This window comes from Lissotriton helveticus, chromosome 6, assembly GCF_964261635.1.
Source record: "Lissotriton helveticus chromosome 6, aLisHel1.1, whole genome shotgun sequence".
Lineage (NCBI taxonomy): Eukaryota > Metazoa > Chordata > Amphibia > Caudata > Salamandridae > Lissotriton > Lissotriton helveticus.
In genome coordinates, this window is record NC_136067.1 from 5,244,716 (window position 1) to 5,264,150 (window position 19,435).

The following is a 19,435-nucleotide window of genomic DNA, read 5'->3' on the forward strand; positions in this document are numbered from 1 at the left end:
ATGTAATAAGGTAGCCTATTATTACCCTATGGGAGAGGTAGGCCTTACAGTAGTGAAAAACGAATGTATACGTTTTTTACTACCAGGGCCTGTAAAACATAAACGTTCACGTCCAGCTTTTTAAGTACAACACACCCTGCCATATGGGTTGTTTAGGGCCTTCCGTTAGGGTGACATATGTATTAAAAAGAGAGGTTTAGGACTGGCAAAAGGTTGATTTTGCCAGGTCGAATTGGCAGTTTATAACTGCTCACACAGGCTCTGTAATCGAAGGGCTGAGATGTTTAAATGTGCAAATTTGAGTGGCACCATGGGTGCTGTAGGTCCACTAGTAGCATTTAATTTACAGCCCCTGAGTAATTGTAGTAACACTTATTTAGAGACTTACAAGTATATTAAATGTGGCAATTGGGTGCAAGCCTATTTTACCTTGTTTAACACCTTAGCCGCGGTAGGATTTACCGCGGTGCGCTGAGTTTTTTTAAAACCCGCGTTACATGACGAGCTCAGCTCGTCATGAGTGTACGAGAGGTGTACCTCATGACGAGCTGAGCTCGTCATGAGCGTCGAAGGGGTTCAAAGAGAGAGCACAACCACTTTAGCACTGGTTACCAGCAGTAAAGGTCTCAAGTCCTAAAAACAGAAATTACTGGTTCAGAAAACAGGAGGCTGAAGGCAAAACGTTTGGGGATGACCCTGCAGAGAGGGCCAAGCCAACACGTATGCCCTCCGATTAGAATGGATACCGCAGACCTCCCTTTCCTGATGTCTGCCATTCGTTTCACTGACGGGCTTTTTGTGACAACCTGTTCTCTACATGCTTAGCCGATGACCTGTTCTTTACATGCTTAGCTGATGCCCTGTTCTTTACATGCTTAGCTGATGACCTGTTCTTTACATGCTTAGCTGACGACCTGTTCTTTTCATGCTTAGCTGACGACCTGTTCTTTTCATGCTTAGCTGGCGACCTGTTCTTTTCATGCTTAGCTGATGGCCTGTTCTTTTCATGCTTAGCTGATGACCTGTTCTTTTCATGCTTAGCCGATGACCTGTTCTTTACATGCTTAGCCGATGACCTGTTCTTTACATGCTTAGCCGATGACCTGTTCTTTACATGCTTAGCCGATGACCTGTTCTTTACATGCTTATCCAATGGCCTGTTCTTTACATGCATAACTGATGACCTGTTCTTTACATGCTTAGCTGATGACCTGTTCTTTACATGTTTAGCCGATGACCTGTTCTTTACATGCTTATCCAATGGCCTGTTCTTTACATGCATAACTAATGACCTGTTCTTTATATGCTTAAATGATGGCCTGTTTACATGGTTAGCTAACCTACCTGCTCTTAATATGCTTTGCTGATGGCGTGCTTTTCACATGCTTAGCTGTTGATCATTTCTTTACATGCTTAGATAAGTGTGTTCCTTTACATGGTTGTTTGACAGATATCTCTAATGTTATATGTATAAACCTATCTAACCCGCGTCTTGTATGCACATACTTACCTTTCATACATGTTCTATGTATGTTCTATGAACATGCTCACCTGATCAGCCTGTTCTTTAGTCATGCTGATTTGACCCCTTTTTATGTATACATCCATGTTCCATGTGCATACTTAGCTCACCTGCAGATTCTGTGTGCTTGCTTTTGTGAGCTGCCGGTTATATGTACATGTTTAGCTGTTGTATGTCTTTGTATACTCCGCTGACCAGTCTGTTTTGTGTCTTGTTCAGTCTCCTTCACTTGGAAGAAGGTGGAGCCTCGGGGGAAGGGCCCGTGCCCTCGTCGGCGACAATGCTGTTGCATGATGGGAGACAAAATCATACTATTTGGAGGCACCAGGTGAGTGAGACCTTCGTACAGGGGGGACTAGTACATACTATAGTCCATGTCCCTGCAGACTAGGCTCATGGTTGTGACCGCTGACCGTGCTGCTGTTCTGATGTCTGTGAAATATGTGGAAACAGTTGCCGGAGAGGAGGCTGTACGGTCTGGGCCTGGCCTTGCTTTTGTAGCCATGTACATGGATCCACCATGGAGACAGCTGTCCACGGTTCATGCCATTCTGTGTTGTTGGCGTGGATTCTTTTATTTTCTGAGATCAATCAATCAGAATTTGTAGAGCGCGGCACTGTCGCCCCTGGGGGTTCCTGGGCTCTGGGGTGCGAGTTCTCCACCATGCCAGCTCCCTCTGTGATAGGCCTTGAGTAGACAGCAGGAAGAGCGAAGAAACTAGCAGAAAAAGGGCAAACAAAGACAAAACCGAGGGCAGAAAACGAGCAGAAAGGCAAAACAGAGCAAGAAACGAGCAGAGGAGGCACAAACAGAGGGCATAAAAAATGAGCAAGCAGAAAAAGGCAAAACCGGGCAGAAAAGGCAAGAGGGCAAAAGAGGGCAAAATGGAGGGCAGAAAAACGAGCAGAAAAGGCAAAAACAGCGGTGAGAAAAACGAGCAGAAGGCAAAACCGAGCAAGAAACGAGCAGAGGAGGCACAAACCGAGGGCAGCAGGAAGACGGGCAGCAGAGGGCGGACTGTGGGCAAGAGGAACAGGAGAACTGTTGTAGTGGGAGCTTCCACAAGGACCTGCTCCCGAGGACCTGAGATCAATATGCTGTCTGTGTGTGTCCCTTCCAAAAACTAAAATAAAAAGATACATTGCCAGATTCTGTCCTGCAAACCTGTTCATAGGCTTCTGCTAGTCTCCAGAGCTCTCCGATCTTCATGTTAAACCTTTCCTCTCGCCTGGATTCTTGCTTGAAGCCTCTCGGGGCCCCTGGGCAGCTTTGCTCTGGTGAGTGCTCAGTTCTTGGATTAAAATTTAAAGTTTAATTAGTGGCGGCTGGCATCTACGCAAAATAAAATTAAAATAAATGAACGATACGGAACATGATGGCCTCTGCTCCCGCCCTCCTCTTTCCACGGGAACTGGATGCAGCAACTCCCTTGACCAATCCTGGCACTGCTCTCATGCTGTATGAGAGCAGTGCTCTGATTGGAGGGCGCGCCCTCACTCGGTGCTCCACAGCGCCCTGATTGGAGGGAGCGCCCTCACTCGGTGCTCCACAGCGCCTTGGAGGCCTGCACTTGCGCTAACCCAGCTCTCTGAAGACAGCTGGGTTAGAGGTGTTTATAGATGTGCACGTGTGGTTGGCCGTCACAAGACGGCCGTCCAAAAGGACATGCACACTTTAAACAGTGGATAGACCGCCCACCCCCCTCCCTGCTGTTGTCACTCACCTCTACCTCTACGCCCACCCTGACGCTCTGTTCAGGATAGAAGATAAAAAATGAAATGGCAATAATTTACCATTTTATTTTCATCTCTAGGGTTTTGGGGGTATTTTAAGTGGGGCAACGCTCCTCCGCGCCTTCCTTCTCGTGACGGAGGGGGTTGGGTACCCTAGCTCAGAGGTTATTAACCTGCGGTCCGTGGACCCCTGGGGGTCCACAAAGCCTGTTCAGGAGCCAATGTCTACTTAGAAAATTAAATAATATTAACAGATTATTAAAGTGTATATAAATAAAGAAGGAAAATGTAAAATTAGAAAATATAAAAAGTTTTGTAAGTGGTGTTTTTGATAACCACGTGGCTGTATTTAGCCCTAACATTTCTTGTTTGTATCCATGAATAGTGGCTGTGTTCTGTTTACCTGTAACATATGCATTTTGTCCTTTGCGTTGCGCTCTTTGTGCGTTACGAGATATATGTTTGATGGAATTATTTGACATAGGACGTACTATTTTAATAATCTTTTTATTCCTGTATTTCAATTTGTGATTTTATTTATCTGTATTTACTGCGCACACCATTTAAACTATTAGTGACGAATCAGCCTCTGTGGTCGCTGTAGCACAAACACGCACTCCTCGTACCCCTGCGTTGCAGTTAAATATTGGCCACTTTGTGTCAAGGACGAGCTGTCACTCTTGAAGGCGCCTGACCTGTCATGTCAGGATGTGATATTCTGCCAAGTGCCCCTAGATACAGCCGAGCAGGCTGCGATGACTGGGTGGGTTACTGCCTGGTGGGACCTGCCCTCTACTCGGTTTGTGCGTGTTTCAACCCTTCATTTGGTCATGTTCATTATTTATGTTACAAAGTTCTTTTTATTGAAAACAATCTTTAAACGGATCTGTATTTTTCATTCCAGTTGCATTTCTTAATAACTGTTTTGCAGACTCCATCTGGCAACTGTATTAAGTATTTTCAGGGTATTTGCATCTTGCAAGCCATTTCCAGCAAGTGCTACCGTAGAACCACCGGAGGCCTATATGTGTCGGTTGTAACTCATGCTTGCAGTTGACGAGTAGTGGCAGATGTACTCATTTTGGCAGCGGTTTTTACAATCATAAAATTATAGATCTGTTTGTCCATCCATTGGTACTTGTTGTACTTCCAGCCAGCTTACATTTACCAGGGTTTGCTAAAGGATCGGCCATTGTCTTTTCTTAAACACCTTGTCCTGAAGATGGCCGCACGTACTTGTTTGGCACAAAGAGACCGAAACGTCAATGCTGCATCCACTTTCATTTCCTCATAGCAGCCTACACTTGACGCTTAACTAGAGTACAAGGATCCTTACATAGACTCTCCAAAGCTGTTGAGTGAATCCCCTCACTGACTACATCTACCACAAACTGTACGTTCATTTTAAGACTATTGGGTCTGTAGGGGGGTTGCAATCTATGCGATTATTTATCAATCTAAAGGTGATGAATGGATCAAAAATCCAACTTAAACAGAGTTTCTGTATCCATTACCAGGAAGCCTTCTCATGCAATATATATATATTGCATATTTATTTCATGCTATGTTTTTATTTTCAACCGTGATTGGATTTTTTCTGATAACCACCATCATTCCAGCAACATTCTTTTTTTTAATTACTTCTTCATCAGTCATTTTATGTCTGGATTTGCATGTACACATGGTCTCCTGAGGGATGCTGGAATGTCTTATTGCTCATAACTGTTGTAACTGAGCAGCACCTGCCACCTGCGGGGGTGAGTGGGGCAACTGAGTAGAGTTCTCTTGGTTGTGTGTCTGAAGATTACCCCATAGAGAACTCTCGGATGAGAGGACAGCAAAGAGAGCTACTGGTGTGTGAGAGTGACCTTTGGAATAAGAGGCTTCAGTGGTAGGTGCAGGCGTGTGCTGCACAGCTCATAACATGGAACAGGGCCACAGCCGTAGACGCTGGTGCACGACACTGAACTCAGCGTGAGGGGTTCAGTGGTAGTTGCACGCGTGTGCTCCACAGCTCTCAACATGGAAGAGAACCATAGCTGTAGACGCTGGCTTACAGATGTTAACTTAAGTGGTTGGCAGAGGCGTCTGCCCCACAGCTCGTCACATGGAGGAGGGCTCCAGCTGTGGACACTGGCCAGCAGCCAGTAGTTCTGAGTGAGGAGGCTTCAGTGTTAGCTGTGGTCTGTATCTGGCCATAGCTTTTGGTAATGGTCGAGTATGGGACCTGGCCAGATGCTAAGATCATTTTGCGAGTGAATATGTAAAGTTAGGAAAGGGCTTCAAAGATCGATGAAGTCTGCATTAAAATCACACAAGGAAATACAATTCTGTATTTTAATAACTTGAATTAAAGAACTCTCTAAGGCTCAAAACTGAGCTTTCTCTTTTTTTCTGCAGCTAAACCACTTCGAATGTGTTTGTTTTATCATTGTGGTTTTATTCTGCATCCTTTCACACATTATGTTGCTCTGATATCAGTTTACCTTAAATAAATGAAAAGACAAGAGGCGTTTGGCAAACCAGGAACAAGTTGGTTTCATGAAACGCTGCGGCCGGGAGAGCCTCGACAGATTGCGTCTGCTAAGAGTCTCTCGGTGTAGAAAGTTTTTTGGCTGCTGTTATATACTTTATCTTCCTCATATGTCATGGCACGTATGCTATTAGAAAGTGTGTTTGTGTGTTTAGTGTCTGTTACTTTTTCCCTATCTAGGTGCATACTACCTAATTTGAGGATGGCTTTTTTACAGCAGAAAACCCCCGGGTGTAGAAACCACATAACAGAAGTACAGCCAGGAGAACTGGCAAAGAGGACGTGAGTAGTTTGGATAACCATAACAGAATCAATGAAAGGATACTAGGCAACCAGCCCTGTTCCTGGCACCTTCCTCCTTCACGTCTGCATAAAGAGTACAACATAAGTTTCCGTACAAATAGGGGTTGCTCCTTCCCCTCCAACCGTATACACCCATTGATCTCGTTATCCCAGATTTCCTGGCGCGGGTGTCTATGCTGCTGTTTGACCACCTCCCATGGGACTCGTTTCCCCCTGCGTGATTGAGAGGAGCGGCCGTGGACTGGAATTCCATGTCTGGGGTCCATTTCTCGTTAAACATGGTAACCCCCACAGATGTTAAGGGTCATGTGTATGTGCACTGTACTGGTGGTCATGCTACCTACAGGAATTTCTTTTCTATAAAATCCCGGGTCCAAACCGTGTCCTACCCTGTGGTTCCCTCCCTGAGCATCCTGTCTACCTCAGATTGGATGTCATTTAGCTCGGTGAAGAGATACTGTGCAGTGGGGTTGGTCTCATACTGGGTGATGTTTACTAGTGGGCTACGGGGTTTTACTCTATTGGGTTGACTTTTCCCCCAATTCTGCGAAGGTACAGATGGATAAGGCACTTTGCTTTTTCGGGGGCTATCTCCTGTGAAAAGTAAAGCCTGTCTGCGCGTACGCCATTAGATATCAAGGGGCAGACGTAACATGACCTGTTTGTAGTGTGTGTGATACCAGCTGTTGTGTAGGAGTGCTCTGTGTTGTGCGTGAGGCATGCTAGCTTTTGGTTCAGTGTATGTGAGGTGAGAGAGGTCTCTGCACATGACCGGCTAGAGAGGGTGTGTGCAAAAATACTTAACATGTAAATTCGGAAACATTTCGTAGGCTGAACGGCCTTCTTCGAAGGAGATGTTTGTCATTTGGGCCTGTCTATAGTTTGTTGTCCGGTGTTTGGGCCTGACGTCTGTGGTTTGTTGTGTATTTGTTGTCCGGTGTCCGGGTGCCCAGAGGGTCTTGTCCTGGTGCAGTGCAAAAAAATGTAATTTAAGACCAACCTACAAAAGTCAGTTTGATATTTGCATTAGTTGAGCGAGTGCCCTTGTACAACAGTCTTTGAAAGCTTTGGTTGAAGAAATGGCAGACTGCCGCAGTGTCGGTGCACTTGTAGTTTTGATTGCAGACCTGTATAAGAGCTGCGGGTTGTAGATTAGAGAACACATTATTAGGCAGTTTTGGAACATTTCTTTGCTTATTTGTAAATAGCATGCTGCAATGTTTTTACTCGTGGCAAGTTTTCCCGAATGGGACGGCGAAGATTGAATTTTTGTGGAATGATGGGGTTTTAACTTAATTTTAGTAGGTGCTTGAATTTTAGGGGAAAATTGAGTTTTACACTTTTTTAGGGCCATTCGTACAATGTGTTTTTTTTCTCCCCCTCTCCTTGCCACAGCGGGGACAGTACCCCTCCCTGTGGCCTGCTTTGCTTAAGGGTGTGATGTTTTAACCGCTGTGGTGGTGTCCTTTTGACCTGCATGAGCAGCATGAACTTGTGAGGAGAGGTAGATGTTTAATTTTAGCTTATAAGGAAGGTGCATACTAGATCTACGCTTGGGTCGTACGTCAGAGAGGTGGAGTCCGGCTTCTCCCCCTTCCACCTTGACTGTGGTTGGTGTCAAGAATATTACCCAGTAGGGTCCTTCAAACGTAGCCTGTTTCCACTTCAGTACGGAGTTGCGGATGCATACTTCTTACCCAGACTGTGGTATTTGGTATGGTAGCTTGGTGGTGGGCTCTCCAGTGCTCCGGTGATGGACTTGTTTGGTCAAGAACTTGTGTTCGAAGAGGTACTTGTGCAGTTCATTCCCCAATGCCCGAGAGCTGGCGTCAGAGCTTAATTTGGTCCGGGTCGTTATGATGAGCGTCCCCCAAAAGTGTGCCTGTCACAATCTGGTGAGGTGTGAGGTGAGGGTCACTGCTGGGTGTGTTTCATATTGCAAAGAGGACTCAGGGAGGCTGTGGAGCCATTTCTTATTTAGACTGTCACAAATTTTACAAATGTTGTTCTTGAGAAGACAATTCAGTCTCTCAACTATGCCATTACTTCGCGGGTGGTATACTGAGGCTAATTTGTGTGTGATACCCAGGAGGGTGCAGATATGATCAAATATGGAGTTGGCAGAGTGCCTGCAGTTGTCCGATAGGATGACATCAGGCACTCCCTATTTCTGTATCACCTCCCTGACTGGGAAGGTGGTCGCTGCCTAGGCTTCACAGTGTATGCAAGGGCCGGCTTCATTCCACCTGGAGTAGGGACAGACCACCACTATCCGATACAGGTAGGTGGCGGATCGGTCTATCATATCGACGAAATTGCTGTGTAGGGCATTGAACAGTCCAGTAGGTTGAGAAATGTTTGACGCGACAACTTTTTGCTTGGGTATTGTACTTTTCCTTTTTCCACTCTGTATCCTCTTATGGCAAGTGCAGTTAGGAAGGCTATCGTCTCTTGACGACACAGATCCTCAGAGGTACTACAGACCAAGATGTCATCATCATACAGTATGAGAGTGCTGCTCAACTGAAAGTTGGCAAGGTCTTTTGTAGGTCTCGCCTGAGCCAGCGCATGCGTTGCTCTGGTAAGACATTTAGTAAGTGGACTTTTAAAAGTCCGCCCATCCGCTTTTGCTGGCCTCAAGCTTGCGGTAACGCGCACAGCCGCCATCTGGCTTTTTGCCACGGCTCATTAAGCCTTCCAACCTTTACAGCGCGCTAATCACTTTTATTTCCATGCTCCTCCACCCCCTGCTCTCTGCTCGCACTACCCCCTCCCTCCTCCCCCTCGTCAGTCACCGGGCGGGCTACAGCTTGTGTTAATTCCCTCCCACTCCCCCACCACACTTTCCTCTCACACTCTGCGCCTGCACTTTGCCCTTCCCCTACCACAGAGCGCGTCTTGTTTTTTCATCCCACTTAAAGCCCTGATTACTTGGCTTTACATTGTATGATCAATAAAGAAGATTACACCAGCTAACCTCTGGAGGTGTATTAATGAGGGATTACTACACAGCCAAGCACATGGGTATTTCTGTGTGCAGCCCAGTAATTATACAAGGAGTAGGGAGGCTGTACCTGTTGAGAAGCAAATTGCTGGTCGCTTTCATCTACCGCTACGTCACAGCCTACACGTAAGCCCCAGGACCCGTCCATGACTCGCAAGCGCACTGCAGAAGAAGCGAGGCCAATCCCCACCTCGTTCTTTCAGGACCCCTCTCCCCCCACCCAGTGAAAGGGTTTCAGTGGTCACGCTCATCAACGCCACTTCCTGCTTTGTGACGTTGGCGGCACTACGGACGACATGTTAAAGTCAGGCAAAGTTGTTACTGTTTTCTAACGCCAGAATCAACGCTTATGTTTGGCTTTTACAGCTAGTATTATGAGTAATTTTCTCCTCTATCTCTCTGCGGTGCTTGATCCAGTCTTTCAGAACATTCGTCGGTAGTTTACAACTGGAGAACTATGCTTAGAGGTCAAGGATGACACAGCAACAGAAGAGTTGGCAGAAGAGTTGGCAGGAGAGAGTAGTTTATTATTCAACCCTCATCAGCTTCCCAACAGCAACCGACTTTCATGGAATCTTAAGAACATGATGTACACGAGATGACCTGGAATGCGGAATACATGACATCACAACACATTTCCCTCCTTTTATAAACATTTTTATTAAACCAACAGTCCCAATTAGCAAATTGGGAAAAGAACAATTACATGGAAAGAAAATATATATATATCATCTAAAATACTCAAAAGGAAAAAATATGAACTAAGAACACTCTATACATCTCGAAATCTGATGGGTTTAGTAACAACCCTCTTGCTTCTGCGCAAAGCAACAGGAAGAGTGTCCTCCTCAGTATTACTTTGCATACTAGCATAAGACATGCCAAAACCTTCGAGTCGTTTGTTCGCACCATGCACACTCTCCTTCTCACTATTGGTAATGATTTTATGTACTCTATTTTTATTCCACCATTCACGGCCATAACCCTAATAGCATTTTTGGACACAGTGTCAACCTGTACAGGATCTTTGAACTTAGAATTACATTTTACAACATGTAAATGTAAATGTGTGTGTCTTGTAAAGCGCACTGCTACCCGGAGGCTTCCTGGCGCTATAGACCGCTGGGGAACCCGTCCTGGCTTTCCCTGTGAGATGTTCCCTTTCTGGGTATCTCCAAGGTGAAACCAGGCATCCCCGGCGTTTGTGGGGGGCCGTTGTGGAGATGAGGCAAGCTAATGCCCAGAGTTGCCGAGTGTGGTCCCTGGTTAGAGTAGGTGCCGAGGCGAGAATTATCGAGTCTGCTGACCCTGGTTCACGACCCTGCCGCGTCGGGGATTGAACCCTGGTCCCGGGCCGTCTTCTGCTTTCGGGTCTGCCGCCTCTACCAGTGAGCCACACCACTCCACTCATGTGTAGGGATCTTGATTCGAACCCAATCTCCCACCTCAATCTTTGTGATTTACTCCTACTCGGTTTGTTATCATAATGCTCTTTCTTCTTGCTTTGGTACAATTCTACTTTAGCGCGTGAAGTCTCATCAAAAGGATTACTTTTGTCCATCTTAGACTGCGGTTTTTTGTTTAAAGAAAATATCTTTTGTCTATTGACACTTCATTGATTTATTAATGTGCAGTTTTGCATAAACGGGGGTCTTTTCTCCTAAACACTACACTATAGTATTTCTTTGACCTCCATGCTGTGGTCACGTGACATAAACTCTGACATAGTATCATGGCCGAGAGAACAAACGCGATAGCAGTACACGAAGATTCGAGGAGGCATGCCGTTTTTTAAAAAACTCGGGGTAAGAGACATTTTTACTTACTTTCGCTCACTAGAACCGTAAGAGTGAGACAGAGGTTTGAATGGCATTCTTTATTCTTTTCAGTTCGGTAAAGGACTTGCTAGACGTTAAACACGCCACTCTGCGGAATCGTGGAGGTTGAGTCCGTGAGTGAATTTCTTGATTACCACGCCAAACTTTTAGGTTCCTAAAAAGTGGGAAACATTGACCTTACGAGTTGCTATGCCTCTCCGCATTCATTTGCAGGTCCCATTTAAGGCACACGCAGTCAAGGATTGAGTTATGAAAGTATTGATGGAAGAAAGTCGTCTTTCTTATAGTTCTGGTGCCGGGTAATTTTTTGCAATTGACTTTGTGTTACACCGTCAGATATAGTGTTTCAGTGTAATTTAATTTTGAAACGAAGTAGATTGATCGCCATGATTGAGTAACAGTTATCTGTTACACATTGAACAATTGTTTATGGAGGTGGAACATTCCACCATGTTAAAACATGCTTTCGACTATAACTTTATTGAGAGACACAATCATTCATTTTTAGATTTGATGTGCACCTTGGGATATAAGGTACATCACCAGTACACTTTTTTCATATAAACAACCATTTGGTAATGAATTATATGTTTTTGGATTGAATTTTTATAATGCTTTGTATTTTGCTGTTTACAGAAAAATAGTCACCTGAAGAAGGGCTTGGCCCAAAATGCATTGGGCGTTTGTCTGAAATAATTGATGAATATGATTTTTGTTTGAAAAAATGAAAAAGAACTTAAAAGAAAGAAGGAAATCTGAATAAATAGCGTACAAAAACATCAAGAAAATGTGATTAACTTCATTTAAATATTTTTTTAGTGCATTTGGTGACGTTTTCCACGGCTTTGGGATAACGCTATCTTCTGTATTTGATTTGCTCATACTCAGGAGGGACAACCAAATTGCACCTACTCACCTTTAAGACTTTATTTCACAGTACTTATACCAGGAGTGAGAGTGTTCTTTATATATACTGGACAGTGTCCATTGCTGGCCACCAGTAATCTTCTCTAATTTTCCTTTTGGTATTGTTTGCCCCAAATGACCCTCATGTCCATTTTCGATAATTCTTTGCCTCAAACCAAAAGGGGGAACAAATCTGTCACCTCTCATCAAAATCCGATTCTTCTGAACATGTAGTTAGTCTGCAATTTTTGCGTATAGCTGCAAGTTCACAGGCAACATACGTTCTCTCGGCCAACCATCAATCACAAACCTTTTAACTATGACCAGAAGTCCATCATCTTCCATACCCAACTTCCATTGTTCTTCACTGATAGTTTGTTCTTGACACACATCCACAGCTGCTATCAAACACTCATCAACATCTTGATCACACAATTGTTAGAATTGATATCAACAGAAATGGGAGAACGTGATAAATAGTCTGCCCTTACATTCTTCCCACCCGGGATGTACTCAATTTTAAGGTCATATTGTAATAACTTGGCCTCAATCTCGAAATTCTCGGGGTATGGTCTCTGATAACAGTACCAGATAAAATATTCACCAAAGGTTTGTGATCAATTTGCAACTCAAACCTCCTTCCCCAAATGAAACATTTAAATCTCTCCACTGCCCAACAACACGCTAAAAGTTGTTTCTCAATTATAGAATGTTTTTTCATTGTCTCTTAGTGACCTTGAAGCAAAACCTAAGGTGACTTCCTTTCCATGCTTGTTTATCTGAGACAAAGTCGCACCCAAACCATCATTGCTTGCATCTACTGTGATGATACATTGTCTTAAAGGATCAAACGGTGCTAGGACACTTGGAGAACTAATCTCTTTCTTGAGATTGTCATATACCACTTGACACTCAGATGACCATGTAAAAATTATTATTTTTTTTAAGTAACTCTCTCAAATTGACAGTTTTTGCTGAAAAACTTTCAACATATTTAGCATAAAATTCACAAACTCCTAAAAATGATGAGACCTGTTCTTTGGTTGTAGGACAAGGTGCTTTGGTGATGGCATCTACTAAACCAGGTCTTGGTGATATTCCTTTTCCTGATATGACATGTCCGAGGTACTCTATACTTTCCTTAGTGAATTCACATTTTTTGAGATTTGCAACAATGCCAGCCTTTTGGTGTTTCTTAAGAACCTGTTCCATTAACTCCTCATGTTGCACAAGGTGTTTTCCTGCCACCAAAATGTCGTCTTGAAATGTTACAACTCCTTTTACACCACTCAGACCATTCTCCAACACACGTTGGAACACAGAAGCAGCGGAAGCCAGTCCGAAAGGCATTCTCTTGAATTGAAAAGTCCCAATGGGAGAGACAAAAGCGGTATAGTGTTTGCATGATTCATCAAGTACTACTTGATGATAGGCAGAAGACAAATCAATTTTACGAAATACTTTTGCACCAGAGAAAGTAGACACAATGTCATTGATGCGTGGTAGAGGATGTGAGGCTACCCATAACACTTTATTTAGACTTCTAAGGTCCACACAGACTGTAAGTTGGCCATTTTTTTTCTTGCGGTGACCTATGGGGATAAACAAAGAGAGGACTCAATTGGTTCTATGACATAATCCTCACACATTTTTTTTAGAATTTGTGTCAACTCATCTCGTAAACTAAAGGGGACATTCCTCAGTTTATGTTTAACTGGAGTAGTGCCACTCTGTACTTTGATCATGTGTTTAAATCCGGAAATTCTTCCCAACTTCTTACTGAACTCATCTTTATATTTGTTGATCCATTTTACATCACTGGTTACTGGATCCGAAAGATCGCCACAAGGATGATCTGCAACCAAAGAAACTTGAACTTTTCTCCCTGGTCTAAAAGTCATTCCGAATAATCCTTGGTGGTACCACCCAAGGATATTCAGCCCCTCCTTTGCTACGTAGATTTTCCCCAAAATCACTTTCTCTTTAAATTTCAAATGGCCTTCAAAGAAACCCGTTAATTCAATCTTCCTCCCATCCTAAGTAAACGGATTTCTATCTTGAGGAAGTAAAGACTTATCATTCCTCATTTTCTTAAACAGCTCATCAGTGACCATGGTCATCCTGGCCCCTGAGTCAATTAATAAGTTCACAGTTTTCCCATCTACAATAATATTCTCATATGGATCAACACAATCCATTTCATCAGTTTGTACCACAACTACCAAGTCTCTTTGAAATTGTTCACTTACAGATTCATAACTCATTTAAGTTCGAGGCATGTGGGCTGCTAAATTCATATCTATTGCATAGATCGCCGCCTAGTGTTGGGTCCGGATGATTGCACATTGTTGTCCTGGAAGAGTTTTCGAAGTATCACGAGATAGGTGGCTCCTCCCCTGGACTACAGTGCGCATGGGCATCGACTCCATCCCCAGATTGTTTTTTTCCGCCATTAGGTTCGGATGTGATTTCGACGTCTCCTTGTCGGAATCGGAAAAACTTACTTCTTAAGGCCAAAAGGCCTTCGTTACCTGCGTCGGTATTGTTTGCGTGCGGTCTCGTGCATCATCCCACTCTTCGAGTCGGAATTCTGCGGAGTCGAGTAACTCTGCGGACATCGAGGCCCTCTCGTCGCAGCAAGACCCCGTCGATCTTTCCATGGAACGGAGTCCGTTCAAGTTCTGCCCCGTCTGTGGGTCCAAGTACCCACATATCGACGTGCATCCAGTCTGTAACAAATGCCTCTCGCCGGACCACAACGAGGACAACTGCATGGCCTGCTCAAAATTCAGGTCCAAGAAAACGGTCAAGCTTCGGCGTGCGGCGCGCCTCGAGGCCCGGCGAGCGGCTCCGGCACCCGACGACATATTCGCCGACCCCGCAGAAGACGGCCGCAGCCATCATCTTCAGATTTCACCACCGTCGACGGAGGTCGAGGCCGATCCCGAAGAAGATGTCGAAGGACTGGGCCAAGACCTTGAATACGTCGAGGAGGTAGGGGACGACGAAGAAGTTTATGGGGCCGCGGAAGATAGCTCGGAGGAAGAGCTATGCCCCGAAAGTTACATGATTCAGGCTCAGGTCACGGGATCGCCATTCGGCCTTACCCACGACCCTGCACCGCTATCCCCGGCCCCGCCTTCTGGCCCGGCCACGGACACTACAGCGGAGATGCCATTGCGCGTATCGAAACCGAAACCTTCGGAATCAACCACACCTAAGATGGCTGCCGTCCCATCGAAAACGAAACCGAAACCTACGGCTTCGACAACACCTAAAATGGCCGGCGTCCCATCACAAATCACAAAACCTGCTCCTCCATCGACTCCGTCGGCCTCAGGCCCACCGAAGTCGAAGAAGGCTGTCGAGTCAACAGCGCCGCAGAAGGTGCCCAAGGACCCGTCCTCGAAGACGGTCGTCCATCATGGGTCGGGCAAGGTTACGACAGCCGTCGAACCAAAGTCTGCACAGGCCCACGACACGGAGTCCGGAGGCACTACGCATCGGCACAAAGACAATAAATCTAAAGCACCGCCATCGGCGCATAAGCCTATAACGGGGGCACGGACCGTCGCTGCCGAAGATTCGTCGGCGGCCTCCGCTTCAACGCCAAAGGCCTCCGATGGTACCGGACATAAGGCATCGGTTACCGAACCCTCTACTTCCTTCCCACAGCAGGTCGCTGACTCCCTCAAACGTATTCGGGAGAAGGCTTCGACGTCAACAACTCTTACGCCGTCGGGTCCAAAACAACTGGACGCACCTGCCAAACCTTCAACCAAGCTTCTGTACACACTGCCGCCGAAGGTGGCACCGAAGGCATTTGCACCCAAATCGGTGCCAAAGAGCTCTGACACGTCAGAACCTTCGACGCAAGGTGGCCGATTGAATCGACATCAAGCCTCAGAAGAACAATCTGAGCATTATATCGATGCGGAAACAGGGAAATTGACCATCTATAAAAGAAAGATCACTTCCCAACCATTGCAATCCTATGTCATTCCACTAAAAAAGAAAAGGCCAGCACATGACATTCCTGCCCTTGTGGACCCTATTCAGCCTACACCAAGGGGGAGTCCGTCACCTTCACCCAACCAGTCAGGGGGAGAGGATGACGACCAGGATGACCAGTACAATTTCCCGGACAACAATGACCCTGATGTACAACAGGACTCATATGACGACACTGGTGACCAGGGAGGCCATCAGGTGGTACAGGACCCACAGGTTTTGGGGCACGTACATCCCCAACTGAGGATTCTGCGACATTCAATGCATTAATAGAGCGGGCAGTTGCAAATCATGATGTGGACATGCATGCTGACCCGGTGGAGGAAGATTTCTTGTTTGACACTTTTTCTGTCTCAGAGAGAACAGTTAAGATACTTCCTATGCTAAAAGGTGTCCTTAAGCATGCCCCAGAGATCTTTGAGGAACCTACCAGGGCGAGAGTGGTGAACCCACGTATCGAAAAGAAGTACAGGCCAGCACCTGGGGACCCTGCATATATTCGGGGACAGTTGCCTCTGGACTCGTTGGTCGTCGCCAATGCCCGAAAGAGGGCGAACTCCCAAACAACGGGTGAAGCTCCTCCCCCAGACAAGGAGTCGAAAGTGCTTGAGGCATCGGGCAAAAGGGTGGCTGCGCAAGCTGCCAATATCTGGCGTATATCAAACACACAGGCACTATTGGCACGATATGATAGGGCGCATTATGACACCCTAGAACAGCTCCTTCAACACCTACCTGATCAGTTTAAGGAGGGAGCCGAACTGCTCATTGTTGGAAAGGCGACCCCAGGGGAGACAGAAGGTGTCTGACTGTCCACCCCGAGACCCACCTCTCTGTATGGAATAGGCCGAGCACCGTAGGGAGGCCTCCTTGGCGAGGCTCCTCTCCTACAATCGTAACAGCAGAGTAATCACACTACTTACAGATAGACACGACACCGGGAAGATGTTCACAAGAATCTTTATATAAGTACTCAAAGCAAGTTCTTGGCAGGGTAGCGGCAAGGATCGAGGGATCCGTAATGTCTTGATCTTGGGGGGAAAGGGGGTAGCGGGACAGTCTTGGCACCCACGGGTGCGTGGATAGTTCAAGGGTTCGGGCCGCGACAGCGTCAGCAGGGCCTCGGCGATATTTCAGCGTGGACAGGCCGCGACAGCGTCAGCAGGGCCTCGAAGGTGGTTCGGCGTGGTCAGGCCGCGACAGCATCAGCAGGGCCTCGAAGATAGTTCAGCGTGGTCAGGCCGCGACAGCGTCAGCAGGGCCTCAAAGGTAGTTCAGCGTGGACAGGCCGCGACAGCGTCAGCAGGGCCTCAAAGGTAGTTCAGCGTGGACAGGCCGCGACAGCGTCAGCAGGGCCTCAAAGGTAGTTCAATGTGGACAGGCCGCGACAGCGTCAGCAGGGCCTCGAAGGTAGTTCAGCGTGGACAGGCCGCGACAGCGTCAGCAGGGCCTCGAAGGTGGTTCAGCTTGGTCAGGCCGCGACAGCGTCAGCAGGGCCTCAAAGATAGTTCCAGGTACAAGAGTTTGGGTCAGGATTCGCCGCGACGAGGTCAGCAGGGCTTCAACTCCAGATACAACTACCGTCCTGACCCAGGGCTGGCCCAGATATAGGACTGGAGTCCTTTGATGTCCGGACCCTCGCGCCTGGGGGTCAGAGGGGCCGGGATGAAGGTGTCCAGACACCCAGCAGGGGGGTGGAGCCAGCGCCCAGGGAGGCTGGAGGGCGATCGATACCAGGCGTCCGGGGACGGCTGGAGGGCCATCGAAACTTCCCGCCTTCCGGATCTGTCAAGTGGCCACTCGACCACCTGGGAGGATCTTGGTGCCCCGATGTCGGGGCTTCGCTGGGGCCGGGGCCAGGGCGGCGGCGGCCACGTGCTCGGGACGTGATGGGCCCAAGATGGAGTCGGGCCAGAGATGGGGCCAGGCATGGTTGCTGGACCGGCGGCGTTGGCGAGCAGGGCCCGCCGGGGGCCAGGGAGAGGGAGAGCCGTAGGTTGCCAGGGGGCGGCCCTCCTTGCGGGTTCGGGAATGTTCGTGTCAGGGGGGTCGACAGCAGCTTGCCGGCGGCCCGATGTCGTCCGGGGCCCGCTAGGTGGAAGGGTTAGGCCCACGCCACGAGGCCGTGTCCAACACACGTCCCCTCCAGCTGAAGGCGGGGAGAGTCACCCATCGTCCTGGGGACTCTCTTCGTCGAGGCGGAAAAATCGGGACAGGCCATCAGCGTTGGCGTGGTCGTTGCCAGGGCGATGCTCCACGGTGAAGTCCATCCCTTGGAGGGAGATGGACCATCGCAGCAGCTTCGGGTTTTCGCCACGCATGTGCATCAGCCACCGTAGGGGCCGGTGGTCTGTCTGCACCCGGAAGTGGGTGCCGAAGAAGTATGGCCTGAGTTTCTTGAGGGCCCACACGACGGCGAAGGCCTCTCTCTCGATGGTGCTCCATCGTTGTTCTCTGGCCAGCAGCCGCCGGCTGATGAAGGCGACGGGATGGTCAATTCCCACGGGGTCCATCTGAGATAGGACCGCCCCGATGCCGTGTTCCGAGGCGTCGGTCTGGACCACAAACTCTCGGCTGTAGTCGGGGGCCTGGAGCACAGGGGCGGTGCACATGGCTGTTTTCAAGGTCTCGAAGGCCACCTGACACGCGGGTGTCCACTGCACTTTCTGTGGCCAGTTCTTCGAGGTCAGTTCCGTGAGGGGCCCCACAATGCTCCCATAGTTCTTGATAAAACGCCGATAGTACCCCGTGAGCCCCAGGAAGGCTCGGACGGCGGTCTGGTTGGCCGGGGGTTCCCAGGCTAGGATGGCGTCGATCTTGGGTTGGAGGGGAGCCACTTGGCCGCTCCCCACTTGGTGTCCCAGATAGGTCACGGACCCTTGGCCTATCTGGCATTTGCTGGCCTTCACAGTTAGCCCGGCCCGGCGGAGGGCGGTCAGGACTTCCCAAAGGTGTTTCAGGTGCTCAGCCCAGTGGAGGCTGTAGACCGCAATGTCGTCTAGGTAGGCGGCACTGAACTCTTCTAGCCCCGCCAGTACCTTGTTTACTAGTCTCTGGAAGGTGGCCGGGGCGTTTTTCATGCCGAAGGGCATCACCTTGAACTGGAAGTGGCCGTCGGGTGTGGAGAAGGCTGAGCGCTCCTGGGCGCTAGGGGTGAGGCCGATTTGCCAATACCCGGCGGTGAGGTCGAAGGTACTGAGGTACTTGGCGGCCCCCAGGCGGTCGATCAGTTCATCGGCCCGGGGGATGGGATGTGCATCGGTTCTCGTAACAGCATTCAGCCCCCGGTAGTCGACGCAAAACCGGAGTTCTGGCGGGGTGCCAGGGGCGGCGGCCTTGGGGACCAGGACCACTGGGCTGGCCCAGGGACTGTCGGAGGGTTCGACTACCCCCAGGGCCAGCATCTTGGTGACTTCCTTCTGGATGCAGGCCCGCACTCGGTCGGGGACCCGGTAGGCCCGGTGTCGTACTGGCTGACTGTCCCCGGTGTCGACATCGTGGACACACCATTGGGTAACCCCGGGGGTGAGGGAGAACAGATCTGTGAATTGTCCCAACAGTTCTTGACAGTCTCGACGCTGCGC

General features: G+C 48.1%; 1 protein-coding gene across 4 annotated transcripts in view; it reads left to right on the forward strand.

Annotated features, from left to right (window-relative positions):
- The window catches only part of KLHDC3 (kelch domain containing 3), a 175,804-nt gene that overhangs the window by 64,724 nt on the left and 91,645 nt on the right, over positions 1 to 19,435 (forward strand). For all 4 annotated transcript variants that reach the window (XR_013596055.1, XM_078647243.1, XM_078647245.1 and 1 more), the window contains exon 8: positions 1,742 to 1,850. Coding sequence is in view for 3 of the 4 variants with exons in the window: in XM_078647243.1 (XP_078503369.1) it covers positions 1,742 to 1,850 (109 nt within the window). In the remaining variant the exon portion in view is untranslated. The remainder of the gene's footprint in view (positions 1 to 1,741; positions 1,851 to 19,435) is intronic.